Source organism: Pteronotus mesoamericanus, unplaced genomic scaffold (assembly GCF_021234165.1).
Source record: "Pteronotus mesoamericanus isolate MK-2021 breed Mesoamerican mustached bat unplaced genomic scaffold, CSHL_Meso_final contig_101, whole genome shotgun sequence".
Taxonomy (NCBI): Eukaryota; Metazoa; Chordata; class Mammalia; order Chiroptera; family Mormoopidae; genus Pteronotus; species Pteronotus mesoamericanus.
Window position 1 is genome coordinate 13,819,684 of NW_026555001.1, and position 20,239 is coordinate 13,839,922.

General features: G+C 51.0%; 1 protein-coding gene across 1 annotated transcript in view; it reads left to right on the plus strand.

Moving 5' to 3' along the window:
* Nucleotides 1-20,239, plus strand: part of ALK (ALK receptor tyrosine kinase) — a 632,462-nt gene that overhangs the window by 584,502 nt on the left and 27,721 nt on the right. Inside the window, exons 12-14 of the mRNA XM_054565684.1 lie at nt 4,006-4,168; nt 13,698-13,848; nt 19,619-19,750. Of these exons, the coding sequence (XP_054421659.1) occupies nt 4,006-4,168; nt 13,698-13,848; nt 19,619-19,750 (446 nt within the window). The remainder of the gene's footprint in view (nt 1-4,005; nt 4,169-13,697; nt 13,849-19,618; nt 19,751-20,239) is intronic.

A 20,239-nucleotide genomic window follows, 5' to 3' on the forward strand; every position in this document is an offset into this window, starting at 1 on the left:
GAGATCATGAGGTATTTTGTCATATTCATGTGTGTGTATACATATACATACATATATACTTCTTAGTTCTATCCACTGAAGAAACCTAAAGACAATCACCAACCCAGTAGCTATAAGGGCCTATAGCCCTCAGATTATGTAATCAAAATACCTTTTTCCAAAGAAACAAAGGTCTTGAAGAAAATGGCTGAATTCAGGTCTTGAAAAGGCATATTTTGTCATACCAGATAGCAAGGAAGCAAAAGAACTTAGAAGGCTTACCACTGACCAAAAATGTGATTAATTAGAACTCAAAAATATGTTTAACTTCAAGGATTCATATCATCTAAACAACTAATTGGCCAACTTTAGAGGATGAAAGAGAAACAATTCATTATCTTGAAAACCGTAAATAAGGAGAAAGAATTGAGCATTTACCCTGCTTTTCCTATATGGGTAACCAAATAGTAAATGAGAGGAAGCAGTGAAGCCCCATTATTTTGCCACTCCCAATAAATAAACGGACCTAGGTGTTAAGCTTCAACAACTGCTAACATCAAAAAGAAAACAACAATCAGGCATTGATCACAGATATAAAAGGGGGCACTGCTCCCTTGTTTAAAGAGTCAAGACAGATGGTAGAAATGTTTTAACCTCACAGTGGCTACCATATATACATTATTTTCATTTCACCCTAATAAAGAAAACAATATATTAACTTTTCATTCAGAAAGGGTTACTTTTTCCAGTTTACAATACAGAATGATGTTGTGTACATTATGGATGAGGAATGATTAGATTTACTTAGATTTTGGTCATGATTGTATTTAATGGGATCTGTGAAGGCCATCAAAATGATTCCATATGCTGCGGGTCCCCTGAAGTTCAGCTCAGTCAACAGGGAGCGTAAATTTCAGTTCCAAGGATCAGAATCAAAGTGGTACAAAATATCCACGTGAGCCATTGGGTGCTCTTCTGTGGTGCGACCGCCCAGGCCTTCAACATGAGGCAGATCCTTATTACTGTGATGAATAGCGATAGTTGAGAATTTATTTTCCTTCTTATAGCACTTTCTTTGCATCTAGTTGAGCAGATGAGATGGCTTAGCAACTGTAATAAAACCAGGACAATCCCTGTCTAGCCTATGGTTGGTTTGTTTGTTTTTTTTTTAGACTGTGCTGTATATTACTAATTGATTTGTTTCTTCTTGGAGGGCTCTGCAATATACTTAAAATGAAACCCAGTGCTTAATAAATTTTTCTTTACTGAAATGTCTATAACCATTCAGTATTTTAATGTTTGCGGGTTCTTTATACAATTTAGATGTGAATGAATATTAACCTAGGCTTCCAGTGTGTAGTATAAGTAAGAACAACATAAAGAAGATTTTCTTCTTTCATAAATGAGTTTTAACACAACAGTTTTTTGTTTGTTTGTTTGTTTTTTTAAAGTAAGAGAAAAAGAGCGAGCTTTCCTCCCTACCCTGCCCCCAATCCAGGCTCCTCCTTGGGGTCCATTTTATCCTCTCTGTTGTTCTAAGCACTTTGCTTAGGTCATCCTATAACACCAACAAGATGCTTAAGAGATAGGTATTGTTATCTCCATTTGTTCATATTAAGAAACTGAGTCTCAGAGAACCTACGCAGTTTACCCTGATCTTCCTGTTCGTCCTGAGAAAAATCTAGAATGAGAAAACTTGGCCCATCTGGATCCAAAGCCCACGTCCCTCTTCCTGTTTCACCAGATGCTCCACCTGGCCAAGTAGAAGCCCAGTGTGTCCAGGAATGTCTTAGAACCTTCAGAACCATGTTAACTTAGGCAGAAGTTATTAGACACATAATATCGCACTTGTCTGATCCAGTGAAACATATATATATATATATGTATATATATATTCTTTAATTACTAAGACTGAATTAACTAAATGAACCACCATGCATCTACCCAGATTGATGAGGCTGAGGCTGCTTGCAGTAGGCAGAGACTGGTCCTGCGGAATAGTCTTCAAGGAGCTAGACATCATAGGAAGAGTAGAATTTTCATCTTCTTTTTCAAGCTCTTTTTTCCTGTTGCCCCTATCCTCACCCCAACTCAGCAAGTTTAAATTCCTAGGTGCGGCAGGCAAGGGATCCATCTGTATTTACAGACGCTGCTCTAGCCAAATTTCCCATTGTTGGCAACAGCACCAGCCTTGGGTGCAGGCAGGAGTCACTGACACAACTCACATTTTTAGAGTTTTGAACTTTACAATGACCTTTCATATCCCTTGTTTCCTTTCATCCTAATGCCAGTCAAGGTCCCACAGTCAGTAAGTGATGGGGCGGTCCCCAAACCCAGGTGTTCTTGCTGATTTCAAAACCTGGGTCCTTTCCATTTCACCCACCTCATGCCCTCACTCCCCGCTGCACAGCCCACTCGCAGGATCTGGGCGAGAGAGCGCTTCTGCTAAAACGCCTTCGGTAAAGGGTTAGAACTTTGACTTAACAGGTTACCCCTTTATGATACAAATAGATCAGAAAACTAGCATTCAGCCTTGCACACTACAGACGAATGGGTTCGTCATTTTCTTGCCCTTGAAGCAACCTTCAGAAACCAAATAAAAATCGACATCTTCATCTGAAAAAAAAAAAACCAACAATGAAGCCAAGAAGAGTGTGGAACACTCAGTGTCGCTTAGGTATTTTTACTGGAGCCACAGTTGGAACTTTGTCCTCCTGACCTCGGGGTCAGGGTGGAGTCACCGAAGCCCACCCCAGCTGGCCTGGTTTTCACACTGTCAAGATTGCCTGGTGTAATCTCAGTCCGATTGCTTCTAATTAGTAGCCCAAATTAACCTTTCATTTTTGCATCATTAAATTACTTGAAAGTTTTCCAAAAATTTTCCCTTTAACGTTTTACTGAACAAAGGCCATATATGCCCAAATTAATCTTTCCATAATTTTCTATAGGTAGAATTTGATTTAATCTCTTTAAAGGGAAATGATTTCTTCAATCTTATAATGAGATTTTTGTATTTGAAGTAAAAGCCATTTATCAAGAATATAGTTTTTTTAAGTTTTTATAGGTTATAAAAAAAACGTTAGCGTTCCGGCCAACATGAAATCTGACAGCTCCCCAAGATACCGCCTGGCTCAAAGATAGAAAGTGCGAAAGGAAACGCCCGGTGGCGGTGGAGGGGTGGGGTGTGCCGGAGCACGCCCAGAAGGTCATCTAAGGGCATGGGGTGCTCCAGCAAGGACAGAGCCCCAGGCAGTGGGGAGGGGCTTGGACAGAGAGGGCGTGCACCAAAGATGGTGTGGCCAGCTTCCCCATTTGTTACACCGTGTCATTGAGAGCTGGAAAGCTGCTTTCACAGTGTTTCTAAATCCAAGTGGTTATGAATAAGGAGGCTGAGCCCTGTTGAGGCCTGGCACATAGATAAAGACACTAGCTGGAGTGCAAGTCTTCCTCATCCCTCCACTGTCCTGGGTCCCTGGGCCAATGAGGGGTCATGGAGCTGACTCTGTGTCCAGTTTACTCTTTTGATCTTCTCCAAGCTGTGAGGATCCTATGTGAAGATGCCAAATCTTTGGGAACAGGTTAGATGCCGTCACAACAGCACAACGCCTGTTGTTTGCCCAGCACTGTGCTGGCCTTGATGAGAAACCAGGGAAGGACCCAGCCACGGCCTGCACCTGTCTCACCTGAAACGGCTCTTCTTCCCCTCCGCGAATTCACACGGCATTTTTTAGTTGCCCTATATTGTGGCTGATTGCACCCTTTTCGGTCTCCCTTGGTTGGCCGTGAGCTTCTCAATGCCACAGTCCAAGTCTCTCCACCTGTGTCTCTCACCTGACCCACCTCTCATCTGACCCAGGGCCCAGCATGGAGCTGGTCCTCAATAGCGGTTTCCAGGTTGAACGCCTGAGCAGAATGTTAGGGTCAAGGAGCAGACAGCTCAGAGACAGCTTGGAGGCAGCCCAGGGAGACCCAGAGAGGAGGGAGGGGCAGACCAAGTGAGTGATCGTCTTTCCTCTCGTGCCACAGTTCACTGGCTGTTCACCACGTGCGGGGCCAGCGGGCCCCACGGCCCCACGCAGGCCCAGTGCAACAACGCCTACCGGAACACCAACCTGAGTGTGGTGGTGGGGAGCGAGGGCCCCCTGAAGGGCATCCAGACCTGGAAGGTGCCAGCTACCGACACCTACAGGTGCGTATGGGGCAGGGGGAAGCCGCGGGGCAGATTCGTCCCCCTGAAGAGGACTGGGGTCCTGCCTATGGGTGCATGTCCCCGGTGTACTTGAGCCATAGTCTCTAGCCCACATCAGGGTGTAAAGACTGGAAATGGGGAGATTTGAGATAATGGAATAAGGCAGCGAAGGAAGATGCCTCCTCGATCCTCAAGGAGCTCGTTGACTATTGGTGGAGATGATATACATGCATGAGCCGGCTTTAGAAATTTTTAATTTTATTATTAATAATTATAATCAGAGTGGGCTATTCTTTGAATATTACTTGATGCTGTTCCAATGAGGCAGCACATGTAAAAATGCTTGGGAAACAAAAGTATGATGCGCATGAAAGACAATGTCCTTATCCTTGAGTTTCCTTTCCTGGGACTTCACCATTTTCAAGTAAAGTAGCTGTTCTTGAACTCTTGTCCCACATCCAACCCCAAGCCCTCAGCTCTCCACTAGAGCAAAGCCAGGCTGAGGGGAGGCCTGACTCCCCAGGGCCACTTTGAGGTCATGGCACAAGGCAAAGCTAATGGTAGAGCTTAGACCAGTGGCTCTCGTTGGTGGAGGGGGCATCAGAATCCCTGGAGGGCCGGTCGAAACACAGATTGCTGCGCCCCCTCTTGGAGCGTCAGATTTTGTAGGTTTGGAGCAGGGTCTGAGAATAAGAATTTCTAACACGTTCCCAGGTGACGCTGATGCAGTGGTTCCCAGAGAACCACTGAGTTAGGTCAAAACCCTGGCCATGGTCCTCCCACAGCTCTGTGATGTGGGCAAGGATAGTGCTGCCGTCCTCACTTTACCAATGAGGAAACTGAGGCTTAAAAGGTCAGGAGCCTTCCACAGCCCAGAAACCTCCTGCAGCCCCAGGACTCCTGAGACGCAGCTTCACTGTGGCTCCTTCCACCGCAGGGCCAGGCTGTTCAAACAGCAGGCTTGGTAATCATGCCCTTGCTGGGGCGAATGTGCCCCCGGGGGCTGAGTGCAGTGGGAAGTAAGCGCTCCTTCCCCTCCTGCAGCCGCCTTCCCCAGCATGTCCTCCGCCCCCTGGGAAGAAAGGAGGCTTCTCAAGTTGCCCTGTTGTCTGTGGCAGCTCCACTCCTGGGACCTCAGGGTGAAAGCGTTTCTGGGAGAGCCCTAAGTGCTTTTTAAATGACATTCTGGGCAGGAATGCAATTACAAGGGCTGGCTGCAATCAGATTTGCCGCTCTAGGTTCTGCACGTTCCCCGTAAATGGCCAAAGACACACGGCCACCACTGGCCCCAGCACCCCGAGCTGGCCAGGCCTCCCCTTCCAGCCTGGCTGAACTTCCATGGGTCGTCCACTGTCCCAGAGCAGGCGGGAGGACTCCTGGAGGGAAGGGGGTGATGATTTGTTGAGGATCTACTGGGTATTTCTCCCCCTTTTAGTAATGAGGTTGTGTTATTATTGATGTTCCCTTGCTTCCACACGAGGAAACTGGAGTCAAAGAAACTTCGAGGAGATCCAAGGCCACACAGTCAGAGACAGCCTAGCCAGGCACAGACTGCTCCCACAGACAGTAGTTTCCCACTTTTCTGCTTCCAAGAACGTGTTTCCAACTTCCATGGACTCCATGTTTTCAAAGATTTTGCCTGCCAGACAAACTGCACTATTAAATAATAATTAATTCATTTTCCCGTTTGTTGTTAGTTAGAGCTGTATCTCAGTCTAGCCAGGCTTCCGACCTGCCTGAATTGCCACAGTGTCGCCACGCTGTGTTGACACAAGCCGGAATCAGAGAACGGTTCCCACTTCTCTCTTCAGGATGCTGAGCCTAGCTCGCAGCCCCCAGCGTTGCCTGGTGAAGGCTCAGTGGAAACATGCACGAGGAGCCGTTTTTCTGCTGAAGCAGGACACTGTGAAGTGTCCAGATTGGTAAAGGGGACACTTTGAACTGGCCTGAAATAGCATCGTATCGAAATGGAAGAATCAAAACCAAAAAGCACTGGGTTTGGGTTGTTGTTGAATCTTTGTTTTTTAACCAATTAAAGGCTATAACAGATATAATCATCCATCAGTACCCCAGGAGAGCTGGTTCCAGGCCTCCCTTGGGATGCCCAAACCTGAGGATGCTCAAGTCCCTTTATATGGAATGTCATAGTATTTGCATATAAACTACACACATCCTCCTGTATAATTTAAAGCATCTCTAGATTACTTACAATACCTAATATAATGAAAATGCTTGCAAATAGTTGAAATATTGTGTTGCTTAGGTAATAATGACAAGAAAAAAAATTTGTACATGTTCAGTACAGATGCAACCATTCGTAGGCCTAACTACGTACGAGTAGTACACATCACCAACAAGACCATGTTTTTTCAAATATTTTTGATCTGCAGTTGGTTGAATTTGCATATGTTGAACCCACTTGATACAGAGGGTCAACCATTTCTGACCTTCATTTCATCCTTGACCCTGGAAAAGGCTCTGGGCTTGGATGTTAATGTCTATTGTCCACATTACTTAGTATTCAAAGAGGAAAAGTTTAATGATTTGCTTTTTAGACCACATCAAAATGTCCCCGAGTCAGAATATCCATGTTGAGAAGTCAGGTGCCCTTTTTCTGGAAGACAGTTTTTTCATATTAACTCATTTTTATTTAGTAAGTGCAGTTCACCTAGTGAAGTAAACATAGGACACATCAGAGGACATGAGAAAAAGGTTCTTGGAAGCAAAGGGTTGGAAGCATTCCTGTGGGATCCGTCGACTCCTGGAAGTGTGGGCGCTCGGCTAGTGCTGTTACGTGCCGCCTGAGCTCTGGCAGGATTCTTGCTTCAGCGGACTTCTCCACCCTCTGCTCAAAGGGCTGAAGGAAGGGGAGCTTATGCCTGTCAGGCACCTGCTATACTCAGAGCTGAGGCCATCATGCTGGGGCTTTCTCAGGGACGCATACAGGTAGAAGCACCCCCACTCTTAGCTGGTCATTTATCCTGGGCCCATCCCCCACCCTCTACTGCACCACACACCATGAAGGGAGAGGCCAGTGGGGGGTGGGGGGTGGGAATCGGGCCGCACCCAAATGCCCATCCCTCCCCAACCTCCACTTTCTTGCCCTTCCCCTGAATTTGTCACTTTCTCTATCACAGCAGTAGAGGTGACACAGTCAGCTCCCTCCAAGAACTTAGGTCCTTGTGCCCGGAGCTGCTTTGCAAATCTCAGTGGACCGTATTAAACATACTGGGTACCATATATAAAGAAAGATGAACAACATGCCCCCCCCCCTCCCCGCCCAGAGGAGCCCCAGCCCCTGGGCGTGGTGGAAGCAGCACTTCAGAGCCGTGTGGAAAGTACCACGTGGGGGTTTGCCCAGAGCACTGTGGTCAGAGGCTGGGGAAAGGCTGAGTGTGGGAGTGGCTTCCCCGAGGAGGGAGGAACCCACATTAAGCCTTGAAGGTGGCGAGGGCTGTCTGTAAAGAAGAGGGGAGGGCCTCCCAATGGAAGGAGTGCCGGGGGCGTGGCCGGGCTGGCCCTGAGGCCACCAGGCCCTGGGGCTGGAGCTCGCCTGGCAAATGCCTTTAGCTCCCTCTGGTGACAGCGTGGGGTGGCAGCGAGAGAAACAAGCCTAGAGGCAGGAGAAGGCTGAGGGCCACCAGGCAAGAGTTAGCAAGGGTCACACCAGGGCAGGAGAAATACGGATCGGGAGAGGGCGCAGGGACAAGAAGTGTGGGGGGCAGAATCGGCATGACTGGAGGGCCGGGGGCGGTGGCAGTGCCCAGGTGACAGCCATGCTTGAGGGCTGGGGAAGCCAAGACCAGGAGGGACTGATGCCATCTCAAGGAGCTTGATGAGGGTGATGGCAAGAAGAGCACCTGGTTCAGGAACACTTCCGAGGACGTCCGGTATGGCTGATGCGGCTCACGACAGAAGCATAGATTACGGGGCGTGTACTGGGGGCAGGGGCGAGATCCTCACCGTGTAACAGAGACGGTGCCCACAGGGCCCTGCTCCCAGGGACAGTGCGGGTTCCGTGTGACTGTGCGCGGCACCCGCACGCAGAGGCAGTCCGCGTCCCGTGTGCCGGCCGGCAGCTCTCTTCCCGATTTCTTCCCCTCCACATCCCCCCCTCTTCCTCCAACCCGCCTTCCTCCCTTTTCTTCTTCCTCCCTTCCTCCCTCTCCAGGCCTCAGCACCCTTCCAGCCCTTAGTCCTCCCCCATCCACACACGCACGCACGCACGCACGCACGCACACAGCACCTGCAGAAACATTTGCCGAGCGCGTCCCACAGCGCCTGACAGCAGCTCTCGCATGGTCCACTTGTTCCTCAGGCACAATGTGCAAGAGGCCCCAGATCCCAGCTGGAGCCAGCGGTCCTGCCAGCTGACCCGGCCACAGCTGTTTCTGTCGCTCTCCATCCCTGATGCCCATTTTCTCACCTGGCTCCAGGAACCACTCCCAGCCAAGGGGCTCCTACTGTGTGCAGGGCGCTGAGTAGGTGCTGCGGGTCTTAGAGAGAGGACTGAGGCTCTGGAGCGTCACAGTCTTCAGAAAGACCACGAGGTGGAAAAGTTAAATAACAGTCCTCAATATCAATCAAGCCCTAGACAATTATAGAAGGGAGTCACAAGTCATGATTAATTGTCAGAGTAACTGCACAGTTAGCTGTCGCCATGAAGAGCACAGAGCAGCGAAAGGCGGGAGAGGGGGGTGGTGCAAAGATTGATGGGCTGCAGGCAGAATGGAGTTTGGGTCTAATTTCTGCCACGTCCATCGTATGACCTTGACAGTGTGCTTTCCCCTCTCTGCAGTCGCCCATCTGCAGAGGGCGGGGTCCCTGAGTCCTCTTCCAGCTCTGGCATTCCCGGGCGCTTCGGCCTGCCCTGCTCAGGCAGGTTGCCGGGAAGAAGTGCACGTTCACTCGTGGGTGCAACCTAGAACAGGACTTGGGCAGCAAGAAGCAGGTGCTCCTTTTATTTAGACAATTGGCCCACCCCTGTTGACCCCAGGAGCATGTCCTGATGGTTCAAATGACCCGCCTGATCATCCGATTATCCATCTGAGCAGGAATTTCCCACTGACCGAGGCCTGTGCACACTCACACGTCTCCCGTGTGCTCCCAGGAGCCCTGCAGGCTGGGGCAGGCGGGGAGGTCTTACTATCCTGATTTCATGAAGGGGGAAACCGAGACTCAGGGGAGGGAAAGGGACCCGCCCGAGGTCCCGCTGGGAATTCGAGGCAGAGCCCAGAGTGGGATGCAGGGGCAGCATGAGGTGCCTCACGCACCTCCAAGGGGGGCCCACTCGCCCCCGCACCCCGGCGTCCCCTCGGGTGCGGTGCCCACGCAGCCACTGTGCCACACGCCAGCTGTGCTCTCATTTCAGGATCCAGCAAGCAGCCACTTTGATAGGCTGCTAATTCTTTATTTAAAAAAGATTCACAACTCAATAACAGCACGTAACAATAGCTCACAGTCAATAATACAAAATGCAAACCCAATAAACATCCATTTTGACCGGGGGCCATGGACGTAGATGAGGAAAAACAAACAAACAAAACTACAGCACCCGCTCGCCGAGAACAGTGTCTTGTAATTTCCAGTAAATTTGAATGACTGCAAGTCATATTCCCCACTTGAGTGGCAGGTAAATTAATTTGTCGTTTGTCAGCCATCAAAAATAACCTGTTTACAAGGGATGGGGAGAAAGCTTCAGAGAGTCCTCTGGGGTCTTCAGAAGTGCCAGGGCTGGCCTGGGTCCCACTGGCTCTACAGAGGCGGGGCCTGGGGGACACTGAGCAGCCTTGACCCCAGAGCCCCTTGGCCACAGCCTGCTCTGCCTACTGCTCTCTAGCAACCAAGGGCCCATTCACTCTCCTGCCTCCCAAAAGTCACTCCCTGGAGAGCAGTGGACAGGCTCAGCCACAGCGGTATCAACACATCACAACAGAAGCTACTATTTGTCTCTCGCCGGCTGCCCTTCAGGCCCCAAATTAGGTTCGCTGCAGGCATTATCGCATTTAATTCTCACAATGATCCTTCAAGGTAGTTATTAATGTCTCCCTTATATAGAAGAGGAAACTGGAGCCCAGAGAGGTTAAGTGACTTATCCAAAGTCACACAGCTAGTGAGTAACACTGGCAGAGCCCGGGCCAGGAGAGGTGAGCAAGGTGCCTTGGACAGAGCCTTTAAGGAGGCACCGGCTCTCGGGGGTCACTTGAGGGCAGGGTTGGCACCTGGGAGGGGTCGCCGCTCTTGCCTCACCTTAGTCATGTCCCTGAGTAACAGCTTGGATTTGCATCCAGGTCTGCCTGCATTCGGGTCTGTGCTTTTGTCACTGTGATACATCCTGCTCATAGATCGGCCTTGCAGTGGCAACCAGAAGCTTTAAAAGCAGTGAAGCTCAGCGGTGGGATTTCAGCCCTCAGAGGGCTGACGAGGGAGGCACTGCTTCCCAAGATCCCTGCAATTAGTCCAGATGGGTAGTTGTCTGCTCCCCGTGATTTTAAGCGAGTCCATAATCCAGGTTAAAAATGTGGGGCAGAGACCATCACACAAGAAAGTAAAATCTGGCCATTGGCTCCTGCTCATCAAGCTCTCACCTGCTTAGAATCCCTAGAGCTGACCCCAGCCACAGGTCCAACCTGCACTGGCCACCAGTCTGCAGTCTTTGCAGGGGCCCTGCTTATCCCCGTGAGGGCAGGAGCCCTTGTCCTCATTTTTCTCCTTGGGAGGGAAAGCTGAGGCTCAGAGAGGTTCACCAAGTTGCCCCAAGTCACACAGCCAGCAGAGCAGAGCTCAGGGCTCTTTCTGTCCCATCTCATCGCCAAGAACTAGGTCAAGACCTAGATGAGGCTGGCATTTGGACTTGCTTGGAGGTGACAGAAAAAAGAAAGGTGGCCTGGAGGGGGGGAAGTGTCAGGAACAAATAATTTATAAAATATAATAATTTGGCTAAATTTAAACACGTGAAAGAGTTCAGATTGATTCATAATGCATGCAGATTGATGCAAATGAATATGTAAATGATGCAGAAAATGATGAGAAGGGTACAGCTTACCTCTCAGCTGTAAGCAGGAGTGGGCAGGACCAGGACTCCATCTCAGGCAAGCAAACCACACCCCTGGGTTGAAACGACTTTCCTGTGCAAGGTGACAGAGCCCCGGGACAGAGGCGGGCCATCCACACTGCTCATCTCTCGACTCTGAGCAGACAGTCTCCGACTATCCCCCCACCCCCCACCCCAGCCCCGCCCCCAGCAGCACCACCGCCTGCCCTGCTCCGGCTTCCCTCCTCTGAGCTGAATAATTCTCCGTGCTAGCCTGTCACTAATGAGCCTGCCTTTTCCCTCAGCTTAATTGTCCTTATCACCTTCTCCATTACTTCCAATGGGTCAAAAGCGAGGGTTTGGCTTCTCAGGCCACCCTCGACCTGCACCCAGATAAGCCTCGCAGCAGCGCGTTAGGAAGGAAATGGCCTCCGTGAGGGGAAATGTGGGGGTGTGGACGAAGCTCTGCCAGGTGTGTGGCCTCAGATGAGTTACTTCATCCCTCTGAGCCTCAGTTTCCTCATCTGTCAAATGAGATAACTAACAGCTACTGTTGATGGCTATTGGGGTGGGGGGCACACTTGCATCCAGGCCTGGGACATTGTAGGATTCACAGGCACTGGCCCCTCCCCTCTCTGCAGCCCCACCGCTGCCCCGCCCCCACTCCCTGCCACCGCAGGCACCTGCTACAGTCCCACACACCCCAGGCTTTCTGCCTCTTCACGTCATCCACGCAAGCCTGACTCCCACCCCCCACTTCTTCCTGCATGTCTGAGAGTCCTACCTGTCCGTCCTCTCCACCGTGAGGCCCGCACAAACCCCGCCCCCCACGCCCCACAAGCGCCTGAGATCTCAGCACCTGTCATGGCATCTGTCGCCCTGATTTGGTGCAGATGTCCCGCTTTCTCTAAGTTTTCACCCCATTGTCTTCCTTTGATGTTGAACCCCAACTACCCTGTGAGTTTGAAAAATAAGACGTGGTTCTTATTTGACCCAGGAAGAGGGTGGGATTCTGAGAGGGTACACGGCTAGGAAACGGCCCGTTCTGATCATGGAGCCCCGGAGCCCTCTGGTCCGTCCGCCCTGCCTCCCCGATGCAGCCACCCTGATGGCGGGATCTCTCTTTTCATAACTTGATCATCTCCCCGCTTTCTTTGTAAGCCCCTTGCCGGCCTGGAGCCCGCCTGGGGTCCTCTGGTGCGCACGACCCTATGCCACGCCAGCTTGTGGTCGCAGGGCTGCGGGCGCCAGGCTCGCCTTCGCATTCCGCAGGGACCCCCGTTCCTCGCCTGCCACACTGGCCATCAGTCAGCTTCTAGGCTCGTCTCTGCAGAACAGGCCTGAGCCCCACCTCGCGGGGGCCCAGGAGCTGCCTCACACACTTGCATCCTGGGGAGTTTCCTAGAAAAATAGGAGAAGCCACAGTGTGTGCGCATGAGCAGACCTGCCTCGCCCCTCTTCCTGGAGACCTTTCGTCAAGGACCCTGCATTGAATACGCAGGGACGTGAAAGCCTCCGAGCCCCAACCCTGGCAGCCGGTCTCTGGGAGGCGCTTGTGCCTGGTACACTGTCTGCAAGACACGCCCCTCTTGGTTCACCAACTGAGTCATTTTTTCCCCATCCTTTCTTGACTTTACCAACCGCAGCACCCTAAGAGGCAGCAGAAATAATCGCACATCCCCACACTGTTTTTATTTTTATCGTAAGTGGCGGTTTGGTGTCTGCACAGAGATTGCTCCAGAAGGAGTTACTGGTGGGATGGGGAGAAAGCGTCTGGGCACGAAAACAGCGCTCCCCTCGGCCATTCCACGGGGGGCCTTCTTGTGTCTGGGCCTCCTAGGGGGACTTTAAAACTGTCTACATAGTCAGTCCCTGCTAATTCCACCAATAATAGTAATAATAATAATAATAAAATAATAATAGTACGTTTGAGTGCTTATTCTAAGCCACAATTCTAAGGCTGCATCTCAATGCCTTTAATCCTGACAACACCCATGGACTAGACGGCAGATTCTCTTACTGTCCCCATTTTACAGGTGTGGAACAGGGATGCTAAGTTACTTGCCTAAGGTCACATGAGTCCTTTGATTTTGAACAGGGAGATAAATCCATAATGGAGAAATCCCAGGTACTCAGAATGCTCTCACCTCAACAGCCTACATTAATCCTGACTTGCTCTCTCTTCTCTCTCTCTCCCTCCCTCCCCCGCTCCTTGCCCCTCTCCTTTCCCCTCCCATTCTTTCTTGCACCCCTTTACTAGTTCTTTGCCTGCCGAGCTCTGCCAGTGAGGCAATTCACTGACCCTCTCCAGACTTGACTGTCCTCTCCTGACTGTGGGGAGAGGGACCTTCCTTGCTGACCTCAGGGGCTCATGGAGGGGAGACCCATGAGGACCAGTATGGGGGTGCACGTGGCCCTCTGGAAGCTGCCAGGCTGGCGGGAAGGGAGTCAGCCTTCACCCTGTGGCTGAAGCCCATGTGCTTTGTCCCACTACAGCATCTCGGGCTACGGAGCCGCTGGTGGGAAAGGCGGGAGGAACACCATGATGCGGTCCCACGGCGTGTCTGTGCTGGGCATCTTCAACCTGGAGAAGGACGACACACTGTACATCCTGGTGGGGCAGCAGGGGGAAGACGCCTGCCCCAGCGTAAGTGCCCAGAGCAGGGGTTTGGCCCCCACATTCACCTAGGACCCGGGAAGGCCCCGCAGAGGGCACTAGCACCCAACACACTCCTTCTGGGGGCACATATTCAAAGATGGCAGGACTCTTCCCCTCGTCCTGCTGCAAATGCCCCTCCCTCTCCAGGGACCATCTAGGTGCAGGAGAAAGCCGGTGGTGTGGCTCCTGGGGTTTCATATCCCCACGGGGACCAAGGCTGAGGCACAGGTTTCCCAAGTGACCCTTAAAATTAAGAACTGAATTGCATTGGAATGGGCAAATGGTTGTTCCTTTTAGCAGAAGTGCGAGATGAAGCCACTTCCTAGACTTTCTTGCTAAGGCACCACTGTTTTTGTATTATTACAAACAGACAAATACCAGCTTGAACATTTCTTGTTCCGCTCTTAGGCACACCTCTGTCCATAACTGCATAGAAAAAGTTCTGAAAGATATGGATAACAGTCGTTGTTTCTGGAGAGGGGACTGCAGTTGAGGGTGCTTTATCAGCAAGGCTTGATGTGGTGAGAAAAAGAATGTCCTCGTATATTATTTATTATTTGTGTGATTAAAACTTTAAACAGTGTAAAGCACAGATCGGAGCTGGAAGACCATGCTATCCACTTGTCCCATTTTACAGATGAGAACAGGGAGACCACAGAGATGAAGGGACCAGTTCAAAGTCACTCATGACATGACGCAGAACAGGGACTCGGGCTCCTGTTTTTGCTGGGGCCTCGGTGTTCATACCTTTTTTCCTTTTCCACGTGCAGCCCATCACCTGACGGGCCAGGCTGCCCTTCTCTGCAGCCCCAGAGAGAGCCAGTCATCCTGACTTCTGATCCCCCGGGTGTCCAGCTGTCACACGTGGGAGCTTGGGCAGCAGGAGCTAGGAAAGCCGGTGGTGGCCTGACGTTACCGGGCCAATGGGAAGTGAAGGCTAACCAAGCAGCAGCCGTGCCAACTCCCAGCACCCAGCTGCCTGCTCCTTGCCCGCTGTGCTGAGGAGAGGCAGGCCCCGGCAGTGCTGGCTGTCCCGGCAGGACCTCAGCACCCTGCAGGGCGAGTCGCCCTTCGGGCCAGACCCCACCCTCATCTGGAGCACAGCTTCCACCTCACGAGGAGGGTTGCCTTGGAGGACAGATGTGGGAACAAGGGCTACTGAGAAAGCAATTCAATTCCACAAAATAAACTCAGGCCTTCTAAGAGCTACATGCTGGGCTGGAAGCAAAGCGTAGCCTCCCCCACCCCTACCATGTCATGGGGTTAAAACAAAGCAACAGGAGTAAGCTTCACAGCTACAACCTTGTGAATGAGAAATGTCTGGACTCCAACTTTTATTTAGCAACTATAATCAGGACTTTTCAACCTAACATAATATATTAAGTCATTAAATCGTAGGCTGCTGTAATTTTCACAGGTATTTATTGAGTACTAATGTAATTCTTTCATCTAAGCAGAAAGATTGCATTGACTTTTGCAAGGAACTTTTACTTGATTAGATTGTAATCAGTTATGTCTTTTCACAGGACCACGTCCTTTTTTTTTTTCTAAATTCAATTATAATCTACTTGTTCCTCTGGGTTGCTGCACTTTATCATTTCATTAATCAACCTACTTACTCTCAAACTTGGTGGATGCTCAGAAGAGTCCAGAAGTCAATTCTCAGCCAGGGACGGGGGCAGCCCCCTCTGCTGGTCAGACCGGGCATAGCATGGGCTTGGGGAAAGGAATTGGTCTTCCCTGTTGCTCCCCACCTCCAACCCCCAGGAGTCACTGGGAGAAGGAGAAAGAAAGACTGTTTACAGGCACCACCTCAATCTCGAATTTTCCAAAATGGTGTCTAGAGAGGGTGCTCCAGAAGGCAAAGTGGACTCTAAGAAGTGAACTGCAGGATTTGGCAGCTCTGCTGGTTCAGCTGCACATCCATGCAGAGTCGCTCTCCCTGTGTGTGCCTGGCCACGCTGGGCCTGGAATGGGCTCCAGCTGCTGGGAGCCCCTCATACACATCCCCAGCCCCTGCTCCTCCAGTTCCTTCCCAGGCTGAACTGGTGGCGTGACCCAGGGTTTCTCGACATCAGCACTATTGACATTTTGGAGCAGGTAATTCTTGGAGGTGTGAGCTATCCTGTGCGCACTAGGCAGTTTAGCAGAATTCCTGGCTTCTACCCACCAGATGCCAGCGGCATCCCCCACTTATGACAATCAAAAATGCATGCGACATTTCCAAATGTCCCCGAGGGAGCAAAACCACTGATCTAAATGTTAAATCTCACCCCTACCACCGCTCACCATGCAAATATCGTAAGGGGCCAGCATGTGCACCCACTTTGTTCAACCGTATTCAGCAAATATTTGTTGAATACATACTACATGCCCATCACTGTTCTAGGAACTTGGAAAATATCCATGAACAAGAGAAATATCTTTGTTCTCAATATCTTTGCTTACATTCATGTCAGGGGCGTGGAGGGACAAACAGGCAATAAGTAGTTCATCAGTTTATAAGTTAATCAGGGTGCCCAACCATGAAAGTATCAGAGTGTATAGAAATAGGGTAAGGGAAGTTAGACATGCCAGGGTTGGGGGCAGGTTGCAATTTTGAATAGGGTGCTCAAGGAAAGCCTATTAGAAAAAACAACACTTGAGCAGAGTCCCGGAAGAGGTGAGGGATTGAACCAGGGAAATATCTGGGGTGTCCAAGTCCCTGAGGTGGAAGCAAGAGGGAGGGCAGGTGAGCAATGAGGTCAGAGGGAATGGGCACCAGATGAGGCCACTGAAACGTCAAGTTTAAGCCATAGGAGAGTTTTGAGCAGCGTAGTGAGAAGTGACCTGATGCAGTTTTGGTATCTAAAGGCCCCCTTCTGCTGCAAAGTAGGGAACAGACCACACGGGCCCGAGGGGAGAGCCGAGGATTGTGTTCCATGGCTATGGCATTAATCCCAGCAAGAGGCAATGATGGCTTGGACCAGGATGGTAGCGGCCCTCGTGAAAAATGGTCAAATTCTGGGCATATTTTGAATGTAAAATCCAAAAGGATATCTTGCTCGATTAGATGATGAACTGAGAGAAAGAGCAGACCCCAATGGCTCTAAGAACCAGGCCCGAGCTGCTGGAAGGAGGGAGCCGCCCTCACCTGGGCTGGGGAATGCTGTGCAAGGAGCAGGTTTGGGGCAAGATCAGGAGGCTGGTGTCAGACATGCTGAGTCTCAGAGCTCTGTCTGGGAGGCAGCCAAACAGGGACTTCGGTGGACAACAGGAGGGGACTTCACTGAACTCAGGAGAGAGGTCTAGAGTGGAGACACAAATTTGGGAGAAACCAGCATAATGCCAAGACAGGAAGAGATGGCCTAGGGAGCAGTCCAGGTTGAGAAGACCAAGGACTGAGCTCTGGGGACCCCGGCGGGGAGAAGAAGGTGAACCAGCAAGGAGGCTAAGGAGGAGGAGCCAGGGAGGTGGGAAGAAACTCAAGAGGGTCAGGGAGAAGAAACTATGTTATGAAGAAGCGATCAGCTCCATCCTGCTACTGGCAGAGTCTCTCGAGATGCAGACTGATCAGCAAGAAGCTAAGTCGACCATCTCCCATCCCCCGCCCCCCATCCAGTTTAAAGGAGACAGCCTGGCAGGGGCAGCAGGGGGTGAGCACGAGTCTGGCCTCTAGTTACACAAAGGCCACTGTCCAGCCCAAGGCCGCAGCCTCCAGGCATCTGCAGATGCTGTTCGTAGGAAGGGGCACCCCCAGGGCCAGAGGCCCTAAGAGAGGGAGTAGGGCCTGAGGGGGCGGGGTGTGCTGGACAGCCCTCTGCTTAACAGAGGAGGAGGAGGGTCTGAGAGGTGAGGGGCCTGGGCTAGTGTGGCTCAGCAAATCTCCGGCGGAGCCTGTCAATCAAAACGGGCCCGTTTTCTGTGCTCTGCTCTGCCCAGCTGACAGCCACATTTCCGTCCCTTGACCCGGGGTTCACTCCCGCATGCTTCCTGCGTTTCATGCCCTCCCCAGACAGCAGTTATGAGGGCTTCCTTCCCGCAGCCCCCCACCCACGGCACCCGACCCCCAGCCCTGGAAGGCACCGCACATGCAGGACAAATGTCAGCTTTCTATAATAACAATTCGCAGCCTTCCACCCACACTAAATCCGCTCTGAAAAATATCAAATTATTTCCGTCATTAAATCCAAAATGCCATAAAACAAATTGCATCTCAGCTATTTATCTGGAAATTTCTTTAGTACTCATTGCCGGCACCCCTGAGTGCTTTAGCATAAGGAGTGGCTAAAGATGAATTGCCACATCCACCGGCTGGTTACACAGCAGCATTCGATGGAAATGTGATGTTTTATTGGCCTTTTTTCTATTAAGTAAAAGAAAAGTCATTTTCCTCTGAGGTCAGCCGACATTTGCAGAGTTCATCTGAGCTGCGGCCAATAAGCAGGGCGGCTGTTCTTGAAGCACTGCCCCCTTTATACAGGGATTCCGGGATCTGTGTCTCAGGAATTTCCACGACCCCTGGGACTCCCAGGTGCCTGGGCTCCCACCAGCCCCATGCGTGGGCTCAAGCGTGAATCCAAATAAAACAGCAGCCATTTATTCAGTCCCTGACACGTGCAAGATACTATCCTAGACACCGTCCTTGGCTACCCACAGCCTGTGGTGTCTTCACTCCCATTCCACACATGTGGGTCAGAGAGGTCGAGCGCCCCCTCCACGGTTGTTTAGGGGTGTCCCACTGATTCCAGGGTTCATGCCATTCTCCATGGCAGACACAGCGATCTCTATTTAGGGCTATGCCAGGGGGGTTCTGGAGGCAAGAAATGGGACATTAGCTGGGAGGAATGAGTTGCCCAAAGGGAAGAAACGACTTTGCCAAAGATAAACTGGGAATATAATACAAGTCTGGCCTCCCACTCTCCTCTTTCCTTGAGGCATCAGGACTGCGGCTTCCTTAAACACCTCGATGACTCCCCGCTGCCTAGAGAATGACATCCATCTCCTTCTCGGGCTGTGTCCAAGGCCCCTGCCACAGTCCCGTGTAAGGCCTTCCACCTGCCCCCGCTCACGCTCCCTCCAGACCTATCTCCCCACTTAGGCCCTCAGTCACCCCCTCTTCAGAGGCCAGAGGACTCTTACAGGTCCTTCGGAACCATCTCCCTGCCCTAAGATGGACTTTTCTGAGCCAAAAAGACTCCTTGGCTTTCCCCCCCAAACACCCGACTCACCTTCTAGGTTCATGCTCCTCTCTCCCTCAGGTGCCCGAACTTTCTCCCATTCTGTGTTTAAGAATCTCTCTGTCAGATGTAGTTTACAACCTGGGGAATACACTCACTGATATCACAATAACTTTGTATGATGACAGATGGTTACTAGACTTAACATGGTGATCACTTCCTCAGATAAATGTCAAATCACTATGCTGTATATCTGAAACTAATATAATGTGCTTTAATTTTTTTTAAACAAAATCTTCCTGTTCTTCAGGACCTATGTAAATGCCACCTCCTACAGGCAGTCTTCCCTGGTCACCACCAGTTGGCAGCAAGGGCTCACCCTCCCTCCCCCAACTTCCCATGCATTTGCTAACTAAACTGTCCTTGTGGTCCTTTTCTAATAATGCCCAGAATGACAGTTATCTGGGTGTATTTTTTGGTCTCTTCAACTCAGTTGTAAGCTATTTGAGAGATAGACCCTGCCTTTAAACATAGGGGATCTGTCTGCTAGAAGGTAGAGAAATGTGGACACTAACCTGAGGTGCTTTTTGTTTCTACAGACAAACCAATTAATCCAGAAAGTCTGCATTGGCGAGAACAACGTGATCGAAGAAGAAATCCGTGTGAACAGGAGCGTGCACGAGTGGGCAGGAGGGGGTGGAGGAGGAGGCGGAGCCACCTATGTATTTAAGGTGAGATGGACTGTGCCAGGCCCTCAAGGGCAGTGACTTCCGTGTGTCATGGGGTTGGAACGTCACAACAGCCCTGGGACCCAAATGCCACTTCGTGCCACTTGGAGATGAGGAAACCAAGACCCAGAGAGATGCAGGGCTCCCTGTCTGTCCAAGAAAGGGCAGGCTCTTCTCTTGCTGAGGCACCCACCCGACTCACCACCAGGGGGCCCGCCCTGCCCTCCCCAGCCCTCAGGTGGGCTTGTCTGGCTTCGGCAAGGCCAGGCCAGAAACTGAGGGCAAAGGCTCCCTGCTAGGCCCTGCTCCCACAGGGACAGCGACGCTGAGGGCTTAATATCGAGGTTGTGGGGGTCAGAGCCAGAGACCCAGAGTGGAGGGGAGGAGAGAGCAAAGGGGCCTGCTCTACCTCCAGCACCCAAACCTCTGAGGCTCCTCTCCAAAGCTTCAGGAAAGGGGCCACATGAGCAGCCTCTAGGGTTGAACCCACAA